We start from the raw sequence: 22496 nt of genomic DNA on the forward strand, positions 1-22496 counted from the left end.
TGTTTGTCTGCTGTTGTTTCCTCTTTTTTTTTTTTCTTTTTCTTTTTTTAATTTGGTGGGTTACAGCAACCTCAGCTTGGTTCTTCTGTCTGCTGCTTGTTGGTAGTGTATCTCACTCCCTCATCTAATGTTTTGGTCTTGAGTAAATCTTCACAGAAGGAGGCCCCAACCTAGGGAACTTCTTTGTAAAGAAAAGCTGGTTTCTGGTCTTTCAGACCTGCTTCCCTGAACCTTCAGTCCTTCCAGACTTTCTGTTGAGGGAATTTTCCCTTTCTCCACCTTGTGTCACTGCTGTCTAGTATCATGGTAGCTCCTCTGTCATCAACTCCTAGATCTTCAGGACCATGTCTCTTTAGGTGGGCCCAGCAGCAACATCCTCTCTTGCTGCTTACTCCTGGTTTCCATCCAAGAGGTTCAATGGACCATAACCTGTGGCCAGGTGCAGCTGGCAGGCACATAACAGCGTAGGACAACCTCATCAGTCTTCCCAAGCCAGACAGCAAAAGCTGCCCTTTCTTGCTCTGAAGTGCAATGCCCCTGGAGAAAGCAGGCAAATCTAATCAGAAAGGGGTAACCAGGGGCCAGCTGGTGGCCTTTAAAAGATGACTGCCCCTTGTTCCACATGCCTCCCGCTGAAACTGGGGCTTCCTTCACCCTCAGCCCAGAATGTCAAGCCTGAAGCAAAAGTCAGCAAGCCCCCCCCCACCTCACCTCCATTACTGACCACCTGGAAAACCGCTGAGCATTTTGCAGAGAAAACTTCCCGCAAGTGGCTGGCTGGAGAGGAGCACTGGCAGGGATGCGATCCTAACAGAGCACTGCGTGCTAGGACCAGAATGTTTAGTCACACCTTCCTTTCCCTCTGGAACAAGGTGTCTCCTGGTACCATCGCGGAAGCTCAAGCTAAGGATATTGTTTTGAGGGAGGAGGGGAAGCACAGCCCTTCTTTACAGGTGGACAGGCAAGCCATGTAGCTCAAGTGATTCTGCGAATTTCGCAGTGAGTACACAGCAAAGACAGGAGCAGAGGCAGACCTTCCTTGTCCCTCTCCAGGCTAAAGCTGCACGGTTATGCCTCTGCCTTTAACCCCTCCAGCATCTTCATTGGCAAGGACGTCTACACTTAGATAATTTTATGCAGATTAAGTCTGGTCCACAGCCTTTTGAAAATTAGCTAATGTAGCCAGCTTAGCTATGGAAACCAGGTTCTCACTCTTCTGTTGTGTAACTCATCTCCTTCTAGATATCTTCCAGCCCCTGAGTGACTACACTTGAGGGTGGGAAGACACCAGCTCTACCTGTGGTTTTCCAGTGTTATGCAGGACCATCAGTGGCCGACAGGGGAGTAAGGGGATGGCAGTGGGTGAGTGGCCAGAGACCTCTGTGTGGGTCTTACAGGGATCCTTGCTGGCTCAAGGCTGCTGAGCCATTCCCACGTTAGAGGTAAGAAGGCCAGGGACCACATGAACTCATCCTTGGTCTACAGGGGAATGCCCACGGTGCAATTACAAATGCCAGAATGATGTCAGGGGGAGAGCAGGACAGAGAGGGTCCAGCACAGGCTTCAGGTACAGTGTCTGTGAAACAGCCGCCCTCTCCCTTACAGGTTCACACCAGCGGTGGTGTCCAAGGTCATCAACACAACAGCGATGCATAAAAATATCTGTGCTTTGCTAGTACACCTTTGCTGTCTATACAGAAAATAATAGCAGGAGGTGTGTAGAAATCAGCTCTCTGGTCTCCTGCCTGGTCTCCTGCCTTCCTTTTGCTCACACCCAGGGGGGTGGGCTAGCAACTCACTACACCCTCGAGTCCTTCCTCCCACCAGGAGGATGCAGCACAGCAGGCAGGACCACAGACAGCTTTCACACTGGAAATCTGGTCTTGGAGCAGTCAGAGGTGGTGGTGGCTGCAGTGGTGGGACTGGTGCCCATCCTGCCCAGTGTTTTAATTCAGGGCTCCCCACTGGCTAGAAACCATGACAGCATCCTACTCAAATGCTGTGTCCAAAGCCAGCATTGTCAGCCCTTCCTCAGCAGGCACACAGAGCAATTTTGAATGAAAAGCTTCTCTCCTCCAGCCCCGTGCATGTGCCCTTTGGTGGATGAAGAGACAGGGCTCAGTGGAAAAAGACTCTGGGGTGACCCTTCCCACTAATAAATGGGGCCGAGGGGAAGGGGACAGCGATAGACTATCACTATCTATAGACTATCACGATAGACTGTGACTATTTCTGCCAAGAGGGTGCTGATGGGGAAGCTGTGATGTGGTGAAGGGTGCCATCCCTTCTCCATCCAAGAAAGATGCCAAATATGGACAAGTATTAAGGAGCAAAGGCATTCCTGATGGAGCAATGAGGAAAAGTCACCTCCTCTCTCCCAGCACGTGATGTGCACAGGATGCAACTGCCGGCACCAACAGTTCAGTAAACACTGAAACTCATTAAAATTAATTTCCAGTGGAGTTGGGTCTTGGTGCTGGCTGTTTTTTGAACCTGATTGATAGTAAGCCTGGAGTACAGACTCACCTTTCCTTTCATACAGAGGCCACCCATCAGCTGACTAAAGCTTGGTCAGGGCAGCTCTAGTGCAGCCCACCTGGGTGGGCTCTGCTGTTTAATAAGAAGTGAGATCCCACTGCAATGGATGGAGGCATTAACTGGGTGTCTTTCCTCTACCCAGACCACTTTCACCAGGCTCATAGCAACTCCTTCTTACCTCTGAGCCTGCCACCTTCCCATCAGATTTGGCTAAAACTGGGCAAAGAGCTGAGAAGGTACGAGGGGTGGGCTGGAGAGCTGACAAAGCTGTATCTCATCAGTGCTACCTCCTCAGGCAACTGAACTGAAAATAAAACGGCTGCCTTTTCAGAGACTGAAGGGACTCATTTTGATCTTATACACCCCCTCTCCCCCTGCCACGCACAAACATTCACCGGCAGCCCTTCCCTTTACTAAGACCTTGCTTGCAAATGTGATTTAGCTAAAAGACTCTTCGCTCAGCGGTGGGAGATGCTGCGTGCAGGCACACGTGTACCCATCAGCAGGGATGGGGTGGCCGTGGTGGGAGGGTGCTGGGGTGTTTGCGAGTGCAAGGGTGGGGGATGGGGGCTCACGCAAGCAGCCGGGTTTGTTCACAAGTAGGGAGGTGGGACACAGCAGGGGCGGGCGAAAAAGGCTGTGCCCCTGGGATATGTCCCTGCCCTATAAAAATGGCTTTGGCTGGATCCAGCGGCAGGGAAGATAGGCAGCTTCTGCCTCTGTTCCTGCCTCCAACAGCCTTGTCTGGGCAGGTGGACCCCGAGCAAAGCCAGGTCCTGAGGATGAAGGTCCAGGCGCTGCTGGTTGCTGCGCTCCTCCTGGTGCTGTTCTGTTCAGCCCTGGTACCATCTGAGGCATTGGGAGGCCAGGCCGACACCCCAAAGAGGCAGCCAGGAGCTGGAGGCCCTGGAGAAGACCCTTGGCCACCTGGAGATGGAGGGGACAACCCGCCTGGGAAGGGCTCAGACAGGAGCCGCACCCCAGCCGGTGCATGGGAGGTGATGGGAGAGGCCCCCCCTGGATCCAGGTCCCCCAGCAAGGCCATGGCCAAGCCCCCGCTGGACAGTGGTGAGCAGGACCCCCCCGGCAAGCCCCAGAGGGTCCCGCCACAGCCCTCCCGCAGCAGGAGCCTGGGGCTGAGCCATCACCTGAAGGGCTACGGGAAGTTCAACGGGGACACGGTAAGCACAACGCAGCCAGCAAGAATGAGCTTTTGCATGGAGGGCTTGCAGGGGGACCAGGAGTGAGGGGAGACACCAGCCCCCCACTCCTGACCGTGGGGCAGGCAGCTCGGTGAGCCCCTTCAGCTGACCTGCCTGCAGGGCATGGAGGGGCTGTGCATAACGGCGTTATGAGTGCCGAACAAAGAGGATGGGACCAAAGAAACAGGCCCTTCCCTCTGCTTCACAGCTCTGCGGGTTCCTCCAGGGCGAGCGGGCAGGATGTCATCAGCCCCCGGTGCTTTTTGTAACAGGGAGCCAGCAGGAGCTCTGGTAGGTCTGTGCAGCACAGACAGCGAAACCAGGCAGGACAGCCCCCAAACGCACTGCCTTGCTGCAATGCAGAGAAAGGAGAGCATCCTCCCGGCACAGCCCCGCGACCCGAGCTGCCAGCAGCTTCACCGCCCAAAGGCTTGCAGCTGTTTGGCCATACGCTCATGCTAGGCAGCCAAGGCTGGGGCCTTGGCAGAGCAGCACTGGGGTGGCACCTCCCCTCCAGGCCGAGGGCTGCTGCACCCACACCGACCCATGGGCTGCCACTGTTTGCCCTCACATTGGTGGTACCTGCCTGAGCAGCTCAGCCAGCTCTCCAGCTTCAGAACGGGGTCCCCCATGCACACCTGAGCCCCAGCACCCCCACACACAGCCTCACTGCCTGACAGTCCCTGTGGCACTGTGGGGACATAAAAACCAGGCAGGACTAAGTGCAGCAGGAGCAGGTGCCAAGTGTGCCATGACCCTGCAAACATCAGGCAGAAAAGCTGCTTTTGGGCTATTCCTCGTGAGCCAAGTGTGGAAGTACTTGGTCACAGCGTGGCCTTACAGCACTGCTTGGCTTGTGGTGCAGTGACACCCAGCACCTGGTGAGGCTTAGAGCAGAGCTGATGGCCATGCATGCAGGTGACAAGCACGTCAGGAGGTGAGCACAGATCTGGCTGCACTTGTCCCCCTGTACTGTCCCCAGAGCTGAGGGACAGTCCTTCTCCAGCCCCAGCAACACTCCCCTGCCCCCAGTCTCGCATTCACCGCCCCACCAGCACTGCTATGAAGATCTCCCAGCTCAGCACCATTCCCTGACACCCCCTGCTGCACCGATGGGCACCGCTCCTCGCAGCGCTGCCTGGAGGGAGGCACAGACCTTCACTGCCCGTGGGAAACCTGCTCCACAGGCTCAGCACTGCATCCCACAAATAAGCAACTTCTCATTTATCAAACCCAAAGCAGCTCTGAGTCTGCGACACAAGCAGAGCTTGCCTTACCCAAGAAGTACCGGGTGATGCTCTGCTGGGGTAGGTAACACTGCAGCAAGAGGGTAGAGGCAGTGGGGCAGAGGCTGTGTCATGGCTGTGGGGGGCAGCTGCTTAGCGTGCTGTCTGCCAAAAGTGGTAATGAACTGCTCCTGGAACTACTCCTTCGGGCCCCGACTTCTCCAGCTCCTTGCATGAAGCTGTTGCTCTATAGCCTGGTGAGTAGCTTGTCCTGCTACTGCAGGTTTTACTGCATTATTTTGCTGTTTTAAATGGAAACCAAACATCCACCAGCAAATGCTCATCCCATCATATCACATAATCTTCTGCAACTTGGCTTTGCTTTCTAACAAGAGCCTCTCCACCCGGCCCAGCTGGGGGAGATGAAGAGGCTCTTTTGAGCTCAACTCACCCCCCCCCCCCCCCCGACATCACACCACTGTCAGCTTGAGCATCTGGAGCCAACAGCCCCTGGCAAGCATGGTCCCAGGGCTGAGCAGTTCACATCACCCCAAAATAACTGACACACTGACTGTGGGACATGCACACCCCAAAAGGAAACCTTCCAACTTCATGAGAGGCTGCTCTCGGGCAGCCCAAGCTTGTGCAGTAGGTACTTCTTTGGGGCTGCATATGGCACGGGCTCCTTGGGGCCAGGGCTCTCAGCAGTGTGAGCACAGTGGTGACACCCCTGTGACTGGGAGGGGGTCCTGGGCCAGGAGCTGGGCAAGGCTGGATGGTGGCACAGTGGCCACCACTCTCCCTCCCTCCACAGCACTCCTGCCGCGGCATCCAGTCCCGGCCCTGCCAGAAGCCCCCAGACTGCAGCGGCTGCCTGGGGCTCTACACCTGCAAGCTGCCCGCTGGCACCTGCGACCTTAAAGCTGTCTCCAGGCAGAGAGGTAGGTTGCAAACCCCTCGGCCACTGGTACCGGGCACACACCCACCCCCGCAGCTGCCCACGACCACAGCCCTGCGGCTACACCCCTCCAAACCCAAATCAGACCCACCCTGGCAGGGCAGGGTCTCGTCCCTCGACTGCACAGGGCTCCCTGTCCTGCTGGCACGGGCCACCATCAGTGATGAATGGACAACTGTATGGTGAACGAGGCGTTCCCGTAAGTACCTGTAAGAGCCGCGATTTGCCCAATACCCTGAGCTCTCGCAGGACGCCGACAGCCTGCATGGGGAAGCCAAGGAGGGGTATAGGGTTCAGGGTTTAGCCAGCGGCTTGGGTGTCAGCAAGTGCAGCTCCCCTGGGCATCACAGGCCCCACAGAGCTGCTCACATCGGCATGTGCAAGCTGCTCGATTACTCAGGGACCAGCAGGGAGCAGAGGTGGTGGCTTGTAACATTTAACTTTGCAGAGTGAGTGTCGCGGTTCTCCAGTACCCTTTGGTAAATCCGTACTGCCCCCAAACTGGCCTCCTGCCTTAGCACGTTTGTCTACACCCATGCACACACAGTCATGGAAGAGAAACTCATCCCAGGCTACTAAACAGAGACACCAGCTCTGGTGCAGAAGACCACTGGCTGTGGGACGTACAGGCAAATATAACGCTTTGGGTATTTATAGCATATATATAGTATATCGGGCATACCCAGCATACGGGCTCTATTCATAGTCTTCTCTGGCCACCTGCTGTCAGCAGCCTCCACAGGAGGGCACACGGATCTGTAGTCAGACAGTCTTACGCATTTCTTGACAGGTGGGTTCCTCCCAAACTTCCAGAGCCCTAAGGGACGCAGGGTCCTTCTCATCCGGGGGCAACACCACCTGATATAAAGCTGGAGAGGCTGTCCTGCAGCTGGAGACCAACGCTTTCTGTCCCACTTTCATTGTAAATCCTCAATGACACAGCTGCTCATGTTTCTTTCATTGCACTCCTCATGCTGCTGCTTTTTAAGACCCTCCTTGGATTCTGTACGCTATGCAGGCTTGATTCCCACTTTCCTGAGAGCTGCCAATGAAAGCACTGAGCGGCCATAGAGCCCAGTGCTGGCAGAGACCGCGTGGAGCCCCCAAATGAGATAAATAGGGCTATTTCACCACCCTTTTTAATTTGAGCTATTAGGATATTTCTGTAAATGCTGCCAGTATCTCAGCATGCTCACACATGAGTTCAAGCTGAGCTAAGGAGCTTGTGAGCATCGGGCATCCCGGGAATCCCTCCCAGCTCCTTACCACAGCACCCACTGAGGAAGGCGAAGTTCCATGCTGTTGAAAATGTCACTCAAGAAGGGGAACATGGAGCCCCGAGGAACAGGCTTGGCAGCTGCGGGCCACATAGGACACCTGCTTCTGGAGGCCTGAGCTGAGCCACAAGATCAGCTTCATTTAGCACCCCAAAAAGCTTTGCAGGCATCCTGGCTGCCTTTGCATGTGTGGGTGCATCCCAGCTTTGCAAACCCTCATTTTGCTACCATTAAAAATAAAAACACCTTTTAAAAAGAGAACCAAAACACAGCATTTGATTCACCTTGAACTCCACTGCAGTTTCCTTTGGTGGGCCACCACTGCATCCTGTGACAAACTGGGCTTTAAGTAGTGCCAAATTTTGCTCAGCACACCCGAGGGGCAGCTCCCCATACCCTCCACCTGGTCACCCCTGTGGGAGCCTGACCCTGGGGAGGGGGGTGGATAAATGCTGCTGGCTTCTCCGACCCCCTCTATCACTGCTTCAGCTGTCCCTGCACATGGGTTAGGGAGCACAGAGCTGCAAGTGCTGCCTACCTCCCCCCTGCCCCTCGTGGCATTACTGCTCTTCAGTATTTATGGTGCTCATCACAGAACCACAGAAAGGCTGAGGTGGGAAGGGGCCTCTGAGGCCAACCCCTGCACAAGCAGGGCCATCTAGAGCCATTTGTGCAGCTTACCTGGTCCCCAGATAGTAGCAGGTCACAAGACATAACAAGCCCCTCAGTGAAGCACCCTCTCCCCAAGCACTCAGCCCTCCATCTCTCCACGCACCCAGCTGCCTGCTCCTGCCACCACCCATCACAACCCACATCCTCTGTCCTTAAACACAGCACAGGAAGAGGCTGCAGGAAACTTCGGAAATGCAGGATTCAAAAGATTCAGAGCAGCACTGGACCCACGCTACCGTGTGGAGGTGAGCCCCCTTGAACCCCACTACTCGTCAACAAGGGGCACACGGACCATTTTCAAAAACTCTGGCAGCCCTGTGTAGCCCAGCGTAGCATGGCTGCCCACAGCAAAGGTACCCACACGCAGCTCTAACCCTGCAACCCCCCAGGCCCTGGGGAAGAGATTCCCCTTCGGGCCATAGAAGAGTTACCCTCTGGCTTCCTCTCCAAAGAGCAAAGGAGACCCAAGGATGTTCCAGCTGCTCTTGACTGCCTTCACAAGTGGTGCAAGGGAACAGCTTTTGCACCAGCTGGAAAAGCACCCTCATCCCACCCTCAACCTCCATGCGCCTCCCCAACACCTCCTCACCTCTCCTCCCCACTGGAACAGAGAGGCAAGCAGAAGGTCCTCCCTGCTCCCTAGCCGGCAGCACAGAAGGTAGCAGCAGGTACTCTCCCCTTGTCCACTTCCTACCATGGTTCCCAGCAGCAACACTTGAGCTGGGAGAGCACATCCCACTTTCAGGAAGCGGGTTTCCCTGGCAAGACCCTGCAGATGAGCTCCACTTTGGGCTCCCCTTGCAAGTGGCCAGGCTAGGGAATAAGGCCATCCAGGCTGTGAGGCTTAAAGAGAAGCCAAAGGCTTGGCCAAGCCAAGAGTTCAGCTTCTAAATGTCCTCTCCGGCTCACACTTGGCACCAGGTGGGCCAGTGGGCAGACACGGCTTGTCCCCTTCCCCAAAACACCAAGGGTCTGCTGCCTTTTACACCACTTGCTTTTAATTACACTGCATAAGGAAAGACCTCTTCTTGTGCCAGGACCCCCTGGCACAGCCACCCGGGAGCTGGCTGGCCCATCAAGTCCTCAGTAGGTTTAGTGGTTCCCCCTCACCCTTCTCCCTTGCTTGGAAGCTCCTCCTGGTCAGTCCACATCATCCCTGCAGCCCGCAGCATCCTTACTTTGCAGAGACCTATTTCCATACCTCTCTGTTCCTCCCCTCCTCCATGCCTGAGCTTTGCCGGCTCAGTCCCGTGGGAGTCCCACTTTGTCCTCCTGCAGCATCAGGCAGAGAGGAGGCAGGGCAAGAGTCATTGGTTAATAATTGTTCTAAACCCAATATAAATAGAAAAATACAACAAAACAAAGAATTGACTAGCTAAGAGATCCAATCTGCTGGGATGCCTGCAACGTGCTAGTGCAGAGTTCAGAGAGTGCTTGGTCCAGTGCATGGTACTGTAGTTATCCAGAAACCTGTCCCGGCAGCCCCGCAGCCATCAAATCTTCCTGTGGCACCACACGTCTGTGTGAGCACGTCTTGGCTGTGGTCAGCTCCCCAAAGCTGTTGGCTCCTGGGAGCAGGCTGAATCGGAATGGTTGATAATAGTCTGATTTATTGCTGTTAAATGGTAAAGCCATTCTCTTCTGTGGAATGATGTGCTTTGCTCTTACTTTTTGTGGAGGAATTTCATTTTGCTACCTGGAGAGACAGAGAAAGGAAAACGGACTCCTCACAGTAACAGGCAAAACAAGTGTCATTCCTCACCACGACCAGCTGAGGAAGCCTATACAGAGAATCACTCCTGCTGCCAGCCCTGGGTCCTTACCCACAGCCACCCGCCCTGCAAAGCTGGAAGCAAGTGCCAGCAGAGCAGGCCGTAGCTCTGCCCACCCCCTGGAAGCAGCGTCAGACTGGGACTCTGCCAGCCCCACAGCACACCCTCCAGAGCCCACTTGCTCAGTGATCCTGGAAGGTGAACTTATTACTAAGCTCACCTGGCCAAAGCACATGTGGGTAAGAGGCAGGGCACACCAGCCCCACAGACACTGCTGCTCCTAAATGGCCAAGAAGAGGCAAGAGGGCCAGGGATGTGATCTGAACAGAAGATCAAACTCTCTTAGCCATGGCGTCCAGTGACTTAGCAAGAACTTCTAAGCTCAGCCTGGAGCTCTCATCTAGCTCTCCTTACAGCAGAACATGGATTCAGCCTTGGGATGCTCCTGGGCAATTCCCACTGCTGATCCCTAAATGCAAACCTGAAGGCAATGGAGACTGTGTCACTCCCCCCGCCAGGACATGCATCCACCACTCACAAGTCACTGGCTGCTCCGTTGCCTCCTTTGGAAGATGGAGACATAGCCCATGGCCCAAATCTTTGGTTCTCCATCAGCCTCCAGGTCAGTGGCAGATCGGGGGCAGAGCCAACAGTGTGCCAGAGCAGGGATACACAGCCAGGCGCTGCTCACTCACAGCTCAGAGCACGGCAGTCAGTCACCAGCAGAGCCCTGCCACGCCAAACCTGAAGGCAACAAGAATCCCAAGCCTCATGAGAAGCCAAGGGGGGTGCTGGTTCCTTACCTAGGCCTTTCAGGAACCTATTGACTCCACTCTGCTCCCCACTGGGAAGTGTTTCCAGGTACTCCTGAGCCCGTACCTCAAACAGTCCTGCAGAAAGAAAGAAGTTAACAACTTCTATTTTGTTTCCCTATAAATAGAAGTCAGACTGCCCATCTGAAAGCGTACTGCCCCAAGCTTACCAATAAACTATTGCACACAGAGGGAACAACTTACTCCACCTCTTCTACCAGCTGAGCCCAGATCTGGGACAGGAGCTCCCTAACCCACTGCAAGGCTGCCTGAGTTTTTGTACCTCACACAGGGAGAGACAAAAACTCCGTTCATTCTGCTACAGACACAGCTAAGTCCAGAGAGTGAGATCAGCTGTGGAATCATCACATGGGATGTACCACCCTGTAAAAACTCTTTGAATCAGCCATCTATTCGAGTGTCCACTGCTTATGAGTGCTTGGGAGGAAACTGCTGAGGCAGGGATGAGAAACTTCAGTTGCCTGTAGAGCCCTCAGGACTTGGGATAACAGGAGTGAAACAACAGAAGCAGCTCTGGGAGGGACACGAGCATTCACATTTTCTACTAGCCAAAAAAGCCATAACCAATACAGCCAGTTCTTCCTCTAGACACGGGAAGGGGACATGAGGGACTGCAAGAATAAATGTTGTTCAAGCAGTGTACCCCTTCTATGACAGTCCTAATGAGAATTCAATGTGGAATGAGGAGGCACACACATGGAGGATACTGCTTATGTCCCTTACTGCAGTGGTGAAGGGTGCCTGTAACCCCAACCTTGATAAGAAGCTACCAGGTCACACACAAAAAGCCTCCGATCTTCAGCAGCCCGTTCCCAGGCACTGTGCAAACATTACGCCTCACCACCTTCCTGTGAGGTGATGCTCCCCTTTGGGAAGATAAGGAAACAGAGAGAAAAAAAAATCCCCAAATGGCTTCCTGAAGGCCACACAGGGGTGTCAGAACAAACTGTCAGCCTATGCTAGCACTTCCCTGCCGTGTCCCTCCCAGTGTCCCTGCACAGACACTGCAGTATCTAGCCATGGGGCTGGGGCTGGGGCTGGCAGCTGGTGAGCATCTCCTGGCTCTCGCAGGAGCAACAGCAGTTTCCGCAACAGCAGAGCCCCTCACCTCTGACTCCCTGCTTCCGCAGCTCCCGCTCCTGAATGAAGCCCCCGAACATCTGTGTCTCCATGAAGACCTCCAGGAAGTGTCGGAGGCTCTTGGAGGAAACGGACTTGCGGAAAGCCTCGCGCTGCAGGGTCCGCTCCTCTCGCTCGGTGGGGGTCAGGAAGAGGGAGTAGTGGCCCACAATCTCCACAAAGAAACGAACAAAGGCCTCAGACACCACCTCATTCAAAGGGCTGGTCTCTAAGGAGAAAACAAAGAGGCAGCGGTGAGGATAGTGCTGTAAGGACATGCTAGGAAAAGCCCTGGGTACAAACTCCCTGGGTTTTTTTCAGATCTGACATAAGCAGAGAAAGCTGCTCAAGAGAGACAGCATCCTAGGAAGTGCTTGCCATGGAAGAGGACTGGGCTGCTACTACTTTGAAAACCACCAAGCTTTGTCTTGGTGCTCACTCCCCCCCAGTGGGATGGGGGAGAGTATCCAAAGAGTAAAAGTGAGAGAACTCGTGGGTTGAAATAAAGACAGTTTAATAAATACAGCAAAAGCTGCACACGCAAGCAAAGGAAAACAAGGAATTCCATTCACCACTTCCCATGGGCAGGCAGGTGTTCAGCCATCCCCAGGAAAGCAGGGCTCCGTCACACATAACAGTCACTTGGGAAGACAAATGCCATCACTCCAAGCATCCTCCCCTTTCTTTTTCTTCCCCCAGCTTTATATGCTGGCCATGACATCATATGGTATGGAATATCCCTTTGGTCAGTTGGGGTCAGCTGTCCCAGCTGTGTCCCTTCCCAAGTTCTTGTGCCTGCCTCAGTCTGCTGGTCTTGAAAAGGCCTTGACTGTGTAAGTGCTGCTCAGCATAACTAAAGCACCCCTGAATTATCAACACCGTTTTCAGCCCAAATCCCAAACATCGCCCCATACTAGCTACTGTGAAGATAACTGACCCTATCCCAGCCCAAACTAGCACATTCTGCACGCTCCCCTCCAACCAAGAGATGCTCATACTGCCCCGCAAAGAGCTGTCTCAGCCCTGTCACCTGTGAGCCACACGGCCACCTCCGAGCCTGCAGCTCTGCCAGTGGACTGTCCCCAGGAGGAGCCTGCATCTCTCACACTGGCAGCAGCAGAGAGGTGCCTGTGGGTTCCCCTTGAAAGGAGGACAGGTGTTCCCTGCAGCCGTAAGGGAAGGATGGACAGAGCCAGGAAGGGATAAAGTACTGTTTCTCTTCACCCAAAGAGAGCTGACCCCGGTGCAATGGAATATTTAATACAGCTTCCACCAAAATCCTGACCTACCTCCTATTTCTGTGGTGTTAAATTCAATACAAGCCTAACTCTCCCCTAAGAAGCGACAGGAGAAAAAGGGGCAGGAAAAGACTTTGAAAAAGGTGCAGGAAAAGGTTTGAAACTGAAAGGCACCATGCTTTACCCTGCTTGCCATTGACAGGGCCCTCCTCCTTGTCACTCGCCAGCTCATTCCTCTGTTCCAAAATGTGTTCTAGGGCAGCCTGCAGCTTGCGGGGCAGGATGGAGTCCTCATCTTCCATCTGTAAGACAGATCCACCTCCTCAGGGCCTGGGGCCGGGAGATGGCTGGCCCCTGCCCTTCTCCTCACCAGCTCCTATCCTGTCCCCAGCACAGCAGGGGGAGCGCTAAAAATAAACTGTGAGGAGAGGAAGAGGGAGAGGGAGAAGGCGTAATATGCTTGGCATGTTCCCAGCACCTCCCAGTGCAGGACTGTGAAGAAGCACGAGAGGACGGAGAATGGGGGTGTCTTTTTCCCAAATATTCCCCTATTCTGGAAGAATTTCAGGTGTTTGACCTGAGAGGCTACCGGGCAAGGCTCATCCGTGGCCCTACCATCTGCCTGGGAGCATTCGCAACACCTCAGAGACTACATATCTGAACAATGCTGGCATGCAGTCAGGTGAGCACAACCCCTGCTCAGCTCTTCTCAGGCACGATTGCGTTATGGAGGCATAACAAGTTCCCACAGAGCAACAAAGCCAAGGAACTGCTGGTGGCTGTGTTCGAGCTCCAACCAGCCCCAGCTGAGACAGCATGATTTAGCTTAAACCTCCCAAAAAGAGGTGCAAGGTGAAGCGTATCACTGCAGCTAAGGCAGCTGACAAGCAAGAACCGCACTGAAGGAGTGGCCTTCACCCACACACCACTTCCTGCAGCAGGAGGTGCACTTGCCCCATCCTATCCATGGGACCTGAGGGACGGCAGGACCAATGCAGCCAGTGTTGCTCAGCAATCTGCCAAAGAGCTCTGGGGCAAAAATAGCTTCCTGGGCCAGGAGTATGTTCACTCATCTATCCTCTTCCCTTTAATATCCCATTGTTTCTCTCTACAACAAAGTGAGGTAAAAATCGGCAAGCAATCTTGTCTGCGGAGCAACACACAGACTCCTGTGTACCAGCTTCCTACTTGGGACCCACCCAGTGCAAGGAGTGAGGAACCACAGGCTCACTGGGCAGGAATGATCTGACGAAATCATCAAGGCTCCCTTTCCCATCAAGGCTGGGTATGCAATAGGAGATGTGACTGACAGACACAGGCTGGCAGAGCCTGCGCTGCTCCCCAGCAGACAGCGCTGAGCTGAGGCTTTCCAGCTCTGCCCTCAGCCTTGCAGGACGCCACTTAAGGACCCACTGTGCTCAAATGATAATGAGCATGAAATGATAATGAAAATGAGAGATAACGGACAATGATTTGGTCTTTAACAGCGGTGGTTTGGGATGCCCATATTATATAAGTACACAGTGACCCCTATAATGCTGCCAGCCACAAATCCTGCCTCAGTTTGCGCGGGGAGTAAGCAATCCATCCAGCCAGGCAGGTCAGCAAACAGAGGGAAGTAAGGTGTGGTGTAAAAAAGGGGGAGAAGATGAAGGATAGGCAATAGCTCTGCTCACCTGTCTCAGAAACCGGTTATTTACAAGGTCAACGACGAGGACCTAAGAGTGGAAGAACAAGAATAAAAAGGGAACGTTGTTATTTCCATCGTCGGAGTTCATCTTAATCTGTAACTGCCCTGGAGGAAAAACTTCAGCGCTGCCCCTACTCCACCGACCCACCCCTGCAGCTGGAGGAGGCGCCCAGCATGAGCCCAGAGCGGAGCCCTGGCTGCAGCTCTCTGACACCATCGCCACGGACCGCAGAACAGCCGGGACAGCAGGAGGCTCTGCTCCGAGGCCCGGTCAGGGTCAGAGCTCCATCTTTTCTCCCTGTGCGCTGCACCACTGTCCCCTGGGTGGGCAGGGAGGGAGATGCCTCCCCAGCCACGTTCAGCCTTGCTGCGTTCACCTTTGTGCACCGTGAATCCCATTCTTAATCATGTATTCCTTTCCTTAGGCGCCTGTGCTAATTAAAGGGGCAGCTATTTGTAGCAATCGCATTTCAAGCCTAGCAGACCTTGTGCTCTGCCCCTAGGCAGCACTGTGCAGAAACTAACAGAAATTTTAATAAAATCATCTCCTAACCACAGCAGCCCCACGGTGGGAGATCCCAGCCCCCCGTCTTCCCAAGCTGCGGCCAAGGCAAAGCGCAGCCCTCTGCCTCCCTGGGGGACATCTGCTTCCTCCCCCACCCCACACTTGCAGGAGCCAGAGGACGAGAGCTCGACTCCTTCACGCTACCGGCTGCCAAAGCGGAGTCTCAAGAGCAGCCTTTCTGCGACAGGAGACAACTCAGCCCGCTGGAAGCAACGGAGACCAAGGCCGCGGTGTGGCTGCAGGGCTCACCTCCTCCACCGGCAGCTCCTTCAGGCGTGGCAGGGAGCTGGAGAGCAGGCCGATGAGGAAGGGGGTGGGCGAGCACACGATGTCGATCATGGAAGGGGGCAGCACGGGGATGTAGGTGTGCTGCCAGGTGAAGGGGTACAGCAGGGCCACCGTGGCGTGGCAACACTTGGAGAGAGTGCTGGAAGATGAAAAACAACCAAGGGCAATGGCCGGTCAGTCAGGAGATGAGTGGCGTGTCCTAGAAATCAAGGCTCTTTCAATCGTTCCCTGAGTGATCTTGGTAATTCCTAGGGGCTTTCCCAAATTTCTGATCCCGTTTATCAGCTTCAGGAGCAATGACCTGAGGTATGAGCCCAGGTTATGAAAGATGATCCTGGCCCACATGCATGTGGCAAGAGATGGGTCCCACTGAATCCGGCATCTGCCACTCCAGTGCCCTGATGGGAAACACCAGACAGACACAGGGTCTTCCATGCCACCGCCTTTCACTACAGACATTGGTTTATTCTCCCACAGCATGCCTCTGTGGCTGTTCCCATGGGAAAGCCACAGTTCCGAATGCACAGGGGCACACTGTCTAGCACAGACTGCACACAGCTGCGGGGTGCAGAAGATGGCTCCACCACTACAGCAGCTGTCTGCTGGGCTGCACTGGGGCCCAGTGACCTGCTGGCTGTACTCTTGGCCTCATCAACACAGCTGGATGGCCTGCTCGGACCCCTGGCAAAGCCCTGGGCACAATGTGCAGCCACAAGGTCTCCAGGTGTTCCTTGCAGGTCGTTCAAGCCATGGTCCACTGCTGCCCCTTGGCTCGAAACCTGTGCAACATACGTGCTTTGACCCCGGGAAACCCTTAGGAGGAATAATTGCATGCCGGTGGCATCCTTTTCTATGCATCCCAATCGTACCAATAGCTCCCAGCAGCCACGCCACAGCACGGGGGAAGGAGGAAAGCAATGGCCTCCAGCCAGTGCTATCCAGGCACCCTGCAGCCCGTGGAGCTTGCCAAGGCTACTCAGAGCCACGGGACAGTGAAATCATAGGAGGGGAGCACACAGCTGGCCTCTGTAGGAAGCTGCCTGTGGCTCACAGGACCACAGCCTTCCTTCTTCCCCCTTCAAATGCCACCAGTGGCTCAGCTCTAAGCACCTTTGCTGATGACTTCCAGTAGGGTCCCATCCAGAAAACCCATCAGCTTTCTGGCAGGAGGCAGGCTGGGTCTGCAGTCAGACACAGCAGAGCTCACGGCAGGGCACCAGTTACTCATCCATTCTGAGTCTGGAAGCATTTGTATGCATCAAGGGAGAGGGAAGGCTCGCCACTATAAACCCTGCGTATAATGTAATTTTGTTTTACTAGCATCCTGGTCTCAAAAGGCTGGAGGAGGGGAGGGAGGCTGGTGTGGCCCGGAGGAGTCACGTTGCGAGGAAAGATGCCCAGCTGGCTCCTGTTAAAGCCCACAGGGGAATTTACACTCAGCAACTCGGATCTGGCAGTTCATTGCTGACTTGAGAGGGAAAGGGTTTAATGGGTGTGGACTCGAGTTCACTCCGAAAAGTGAAGCCTGGTTTGCCTCCCTCCAGCGAAGTCTGGTAGATTTCAATCTCTGTGCCGTTACACTAACACATGCTGAGCAGAGTGGCATGGCTGGGCTACAGCTCACTGGCTTTCATCAGGTAAGTTCAGTTTAGCAGAATACAGTTGGGGTTGCTGGTACATCAGTGTGACCATATGAAGTAATCAGGCAGCAAACAGTGTTAAGCACATGATGCTTTTTGGAGGCAAGTAAATCCCAGGGGAGAGGCCAGAATCTGCTTAACATGAGAATTTTATCTGGGACTGCAACAGGTAGGGAATGGGCGCCCGGGATCTCTGTGCTGAGAAAGTCTCTTTACAAGATGGGGACAGTTTCCTCCCCCTGCGCTCCCAGAGGCTTTTTTTTTCTTAAGGGGATACTCTATGAGGACCCTTCAAAGGCTGTGTCACAGACTGGTAACTTTAAGCCTTTAAATGGGAGAAAATGCTCAGTTCCACATCCTTGTTTAGGAACGTCTTAAAGTATCCCCCTCCCTTCTCCGCATTCATTCTGCTGGTTGTCCCTCTGTCACTGCTCTGAAGCTGTGCCTGCCCTCATCACAAGCCTATGTCTTGCTGTGTCTACCACACACACAAGGTAGATAATGAGTCAGAAAACAAAATGAAAATAATGAGAAAGCATAGAGCTAGTAAGAAACAGGAAAATTTACAAAAAAACATCCCAACATCAAAAAAAACAGAAAAAATGCAGGAACATTATCAGAGAAGATAATTTTTCTTGTAATCTTTCATACAAGCTAATCTTGAAAGGAACTGCAACAAAAGTGAATGTGCCATCTTACAAGTGCACTCCAAGTTAATGGGATCCTTTAAAAACTGTCTGCTTCAAGTTTGTGCTACTTTTACACCCATCCATTCCAGGCCATGTTAGCAAATGCAAAAGCAGGGGCTTCTCTTCCCCTCTGTTACTGCAGAGCATATTTTCCACTTCTCAATTTCTGACTGATAATAGCTCCAGTTAAAACAGCAGCAGCAGCATGGAGAAAGTCAAGAGAACTCCGCCCTTCATCACTTGTGCAGAGCACTGTGTCATTACTCATGGCCTACCACTGGACTTACTCCTCTTTGAGGAGAGGTTGAATGTGGAAGCATTAGGAGTTTCACCTTTGCCACAAATCCTCGATCTTGAAGGCACATCCAACTTTCCTGCCTAAAGCTGGATGTGTTCCCAAAGGAACTGACTTTATAGATAGCACTTGAAAACCAATGGAAAAGATCTCTGTGATTCCAGGTAGCTCCACAGAGGAACACTGAACAGCTGAAGTACATGGTTATTTATGGCATGGTGAGATATTATGGCATGCTCTCTCCTACTATATTTATGGTGGCTTGTTCTTCCCTCAACCCTGCTCTCAAGTCCCAGTGAGCACACATGGTACGTGAGAGATTGAGTGGGAGGAAAGATGGCTGAGGTCCAGTTAGTGGAAGTCACAGACAGAGCTGCCTAAGTCTGAAATTGTATGCACTGCACCACGCAGTGGGAAGTAAAGACAGCTTCCCTTTCCACCCTTCCATCTGCGCCTGCCTCATCGCCTCCAGGATGAACCCTAGTGATCTCTGCTCTGAAACATTCCTCACCGTGGAAGGCATTTTCAGGGTACAATACTGATAGGGTTGAGGACCGTGAGCTTCCTTTGAAGGCAGAGCAGTTAAGGGATGGACACAGAGGAGGTAACATTGAGGTGTCTCTTCCACATGTGATGCAGTCAGACTTGCTCTGCAGATAGCCCCAGGGAGCTGCAGTTTGCCAGGAGCCCAGCAGAACCTCCGTCCTTTGGAATGACTCAAGCCTAAGCTCCCTCCTTCTCTTGCATAGGCACTGCAACGAGCACTGAAGGACTGCTGATTCACGCCATGACTACTGAGCCCTGCAGAAGAATCCCATATGATAAATTCCCTTTATGCCATCTGTGTGACCATGTGCTCTTCAGTCAGCAGTGATGGGGGAGGCTGCCCAAATTACACCACAGTCATAATGTGGCAGGCACCTGTCTGTGAGAAGGTGAATATGGCCACTGAAGTTCTGGCCACTGCTCAAGCTGGACGCCGCTTTCTATGAGATGTGCACAGAATCAACCACAATTGATGTGCACAACACAACCAGAACAGTTTAACGCGCTCTCAACACACTGTTTCAGTGTCAGTCAACATTTGAGGGCTCTTAAACTAAACAGGCAGCCAACGCCTTCAGGTAGCTACAAGGTAATGTCCCTGCTGAAATTCTGATATCCCAGGACGCTTGCACCATAACCATTACTGCTGCCACTGGAGTAATACTGATCCAGGGTGCTGTGTTTTGCTTGGCACACTCCTGATGCCACCAGGAACGAAGAGATCTACCCAATGTGATTGCAGTGTGCTCTGGGGAGAGGCCACAGACGTTCAATGCCAGTTGTTCAAAGGGGATACAGACACCACTTTTTAAGGCTTTTGGTTTCAACAGTAATCCTTACAATATTGTGTGGGTCTTTAAAGTACACTTTCAAGACCCTGAGCACGTTTTCATGTGTTCATTCAGCCTTCTGTAGGGAACACGGCTGAGCTGCACATCTGATATCACTTGCACAGAGGCTTGCAGGAGAGACTGAGGTATCACTAGTAGAGAGGTTAAAAAGTGTTGACGTACACAAATAACGGTGTCAGATCTCTCCCTAAAGGGCTGCACTGAATATAAGCTGACACACGGGTATCTCTGGCTGAGCACTCCCTTGGTCAGAACAATGATATTACATCAATTCATAACATTTGTTTGCTTGAACAACAGGCCTTCCCATCACAAAGCATCGTCTGCAAAATCCTACACAGAACAGCCTATGAAGCTGCTGCTTCCTGGTAGCCGCCTTGAACACAGGGGGCCAATACAGAATCTGAATGCAGCAGCTGCAACTACACAGAAACTCGCCTTCCTCTCCTGGGAAAATTTACTTCAACATACATGAGTTACTCCAATTTACATGACTGGCTCTAAAAAGACATCTTGACAACTTGCAACAGCTCCTAAGGAAGGATACTGGCTGCTCAGTTTGGTTGTTTCCTCCCGAACTTTAAAGTGACTATAGGGTTTCCAGCTTTCTGCTCCAAAGGCAGGCACCTATGCTAAAAAGCCCCCCAGGCCAAATCCCTCTTTGGGTTTAGGGGACTTCATGATTTCTGAAAACCACAATTGATTCAATTCAATAATGCCAGGCAGCCCTTTGCTCCCTGTGCTGACCAAACTGATGAAAAAACGGTGGTATTTGGCAATTTAAGACAGTTTGATTACGTGCTTTTTTTCTTTTCTTTTTTTATAAGCTCTGTTACAGTAGGATTCATTTTACAAACACCTTTGGATTTCTTACACTGTGTCACAGCTGGATTTACTTATGATGGATCGCAGATCTGGTTTACAACATTTAACAGGCACAGGAGCTTCCAACCATTGCCCCACAACTTTGTGCAGCATTGCCGCAAATCCTGCCAGGAGGATGCCACATTCCACCAGCTGTGGGGACTGTCACTGCCTCCCACTGATGTGGCAGGTTAGTGCGGGTGGAGAAGTGAGCACAAAGATGCTCTGAAGAAACAATGACACTATCTGACATCCAAACTTCATCTTTGGGTTTCTTTTTCTTCCTCACCACAATACAAAAAGGAGAAACCTGGGAGGCTGGGATTCACGGTCCCAGATTTGTTTTTGTAGCACACAGAAAATGCTTCTTCTTGATGATTAATCACCTTTTACTGGGGATGACCACATTTAAAGTGTCTACTCTAATTCTTTCAGATCTGCCTTTGATAACAATGACCACTTTGTGTTGTTGACACAGCTGTGGTTTCTGGCAGGGACAGAGGCAATTGCTCAAGTTAGTCAGATCTACAGCAGGCTTTTGAGGAGATCTGGAAGAAGGATGCCTTGATTTTAAGCCCATGCAAGTTTTCCTGATTGAAAAAGCCCTCTGAACCTAACACTCCTCCCCCTCAGGCCAGTAAAAACTGCCCACTCTAGGCACCTTGTGAAATTAGGCCACTTTTATTTGGAAATGCGTTCTAAAAAATGGTTCTACGGTGCCTTGAACCACATGCCAGGCAGCATCACTTGGAAACAAAAGCAGCTCTCTGCTGCAGTGCCTAACCTGTGCCATGACCTCCACTGCTCCAGGACTAAAATTCACAGCGAAGGAACGAACAAAAGCTAGGGAAGATTACACAGACCAACACGGTTTTAACAAAGTCATTTTCCTGGGTTGCGAGGCAATGTCTAACTCCAGTTTCCATAGCGATGGGAGGGGGAACCCCACCCAAAACCTAATAAACCAGATTCTTTCCTTTTCCTCTGCCAAGCTTTGGATTGACATGTCTTTAAAAAACACTCAATGTTCATTCTAAAGATGGAAAACACAAAGTATTTCACTTGCTGTACACTTGTTAGATGCATTTTTTGGCTCAGCTCAAAAACATTTCACAGTCCACACAGTATTTGGCAAAAGACCTTTCAGCTTTCTTTTCCCACGGACTGATTTCATAGCAATTAAAAGATGTAAATAAACGGCATACATTATTTTCTCTGTCACTCACACCCAGACACACCTTTACACACACATACAGACACTGATAGTGCCCACACAAAGAACTACAAAGATGAATGATAAACGCGATTTATTATGCATCTTTCACCATGTCACCTGCACTCTCCCTGTTAATCCATCTCAGCTGGATTATTTCTAGCATTCCTAACCTCTGAGCAGTTTCCAACAGCTGCTTTTATCATTTTTTTTCTTCTCTTAAGCTATTGCCAAAAAGGTTTTTTCTTTCCTCTGAAACTGGCATTTTAACCCTAAAGTAAATACTTAATATTCATTGAGTTCAATGTTTCTGTCTCAGGAACAGTATCATTTGGACAGAAGATCCTGTATCTACAATACCATCAGTTTTCAAAACACGGATTTTCCACCAACAAGTAGAAGAGACTGCTGACCTTTTGAAAGGCTCACCAATCCAGCGCACTCAAGTCACTGGACTGAATTAGAATACAATAGTTTACTTAATTATTTTGTTTTCTGTTTTTCAAGCCTTTACAGACCTTTGGGTCATTTTCAAGTTTTTTCTCCACAAAAATGAGCCAGAGAAACTTCATATTTTGTTATTGGAAAAGAGAAAGACTCTTCCACAATTTCTCAGAGCAAAGTCTTCTCAGAAACATCAAGTATTAGAAGTCTTGTAGAGAGATGGCAAATCCACGGTAAATATTTGAATCTCAGCCCTGTGGCCTAACAGACTCTGGATCTTTAAAACATAATAATCCTTTTTTTCACAGAAGGTGGCTGTTTATGGTATATTTAGAGATTCTAGAAACTACGATTCTATAGCTCACTCCCATTCTCTTTTACAGGTCTGGGCAGCTGGGCTCATTCTTAAGGACCCCAGATATATGGACAAAAGATACATGGGGAAAAAAAACCCAGCACAAAACCCATTGAAGTGCTCTGAAAAGAGATATTCTGTAACATACACCATGCTTAGAATACGTGTTGGTGTGCTGTCATACAAAGATGTGATAGGAAAAGATCTGGTAAATAAAGGTT

At 51.9% G+C, this 22496-nt stretch overlaps 1 protein-coding gene across 4 annotated transcripts in view; it reads right to left on the reverse strand.

Moving 5' to 3' along the window:
• Nucleotides 1–8849: 8849 nt before the first annotated feature.
• The window catches only part of DENND2A (DENN domain containing 2A), a 60165-nt gene continuing 46518 nt past the window's right edge, over nt 8850–22496 (reverse strand). For 3 of the 4 annotated variants that reach the window (XM_037388992.1, XM_037388994.1, XM_037388993.1), the window contains exons 15-20: nt 15340–15517; nt 14512–14553; nt 13020–13137; nt 11587–11826; nt 10449–10535; nt 8850–9569 (exon numbers count right to left, since the gene is read on the reverse strand). In XM_037388992.1, the coding sequence (XP_037244889.1) occupies nt 9538–9569; nt 10449–10535; nt 11587–11826; nt 13020–13137; nt 14512–14553; nt 15340–15517 (697 nt within the window). In that variant the 3' untranslated portion in view covers nt 8850–9537. Of the gene's footprint in view, nt 9570–10448; nt 10536–11586; nt 11827–13019; nt 13138–14511; nt 14554–15339; nt 15518–22496 lie in introns of those variants that run through there. The other variant, XM_037388996.1, reaches the window with a different exon arrangement.

The sequence above is a fragment of the Falco rusticolus genome, chromosome 5 (assembly GCF_015220075.1).
Source record: "Falco rusticolus isolate bFalRus1 chromosome 5, bFalRus1.pri, whole genome shotgun sequence".
NCBI classification, from domain to species: Eukaryota; Metazoa; Chordata; class Aves; order Falconiformes; family Falconidae; genus Falco; species Falco rusticolus.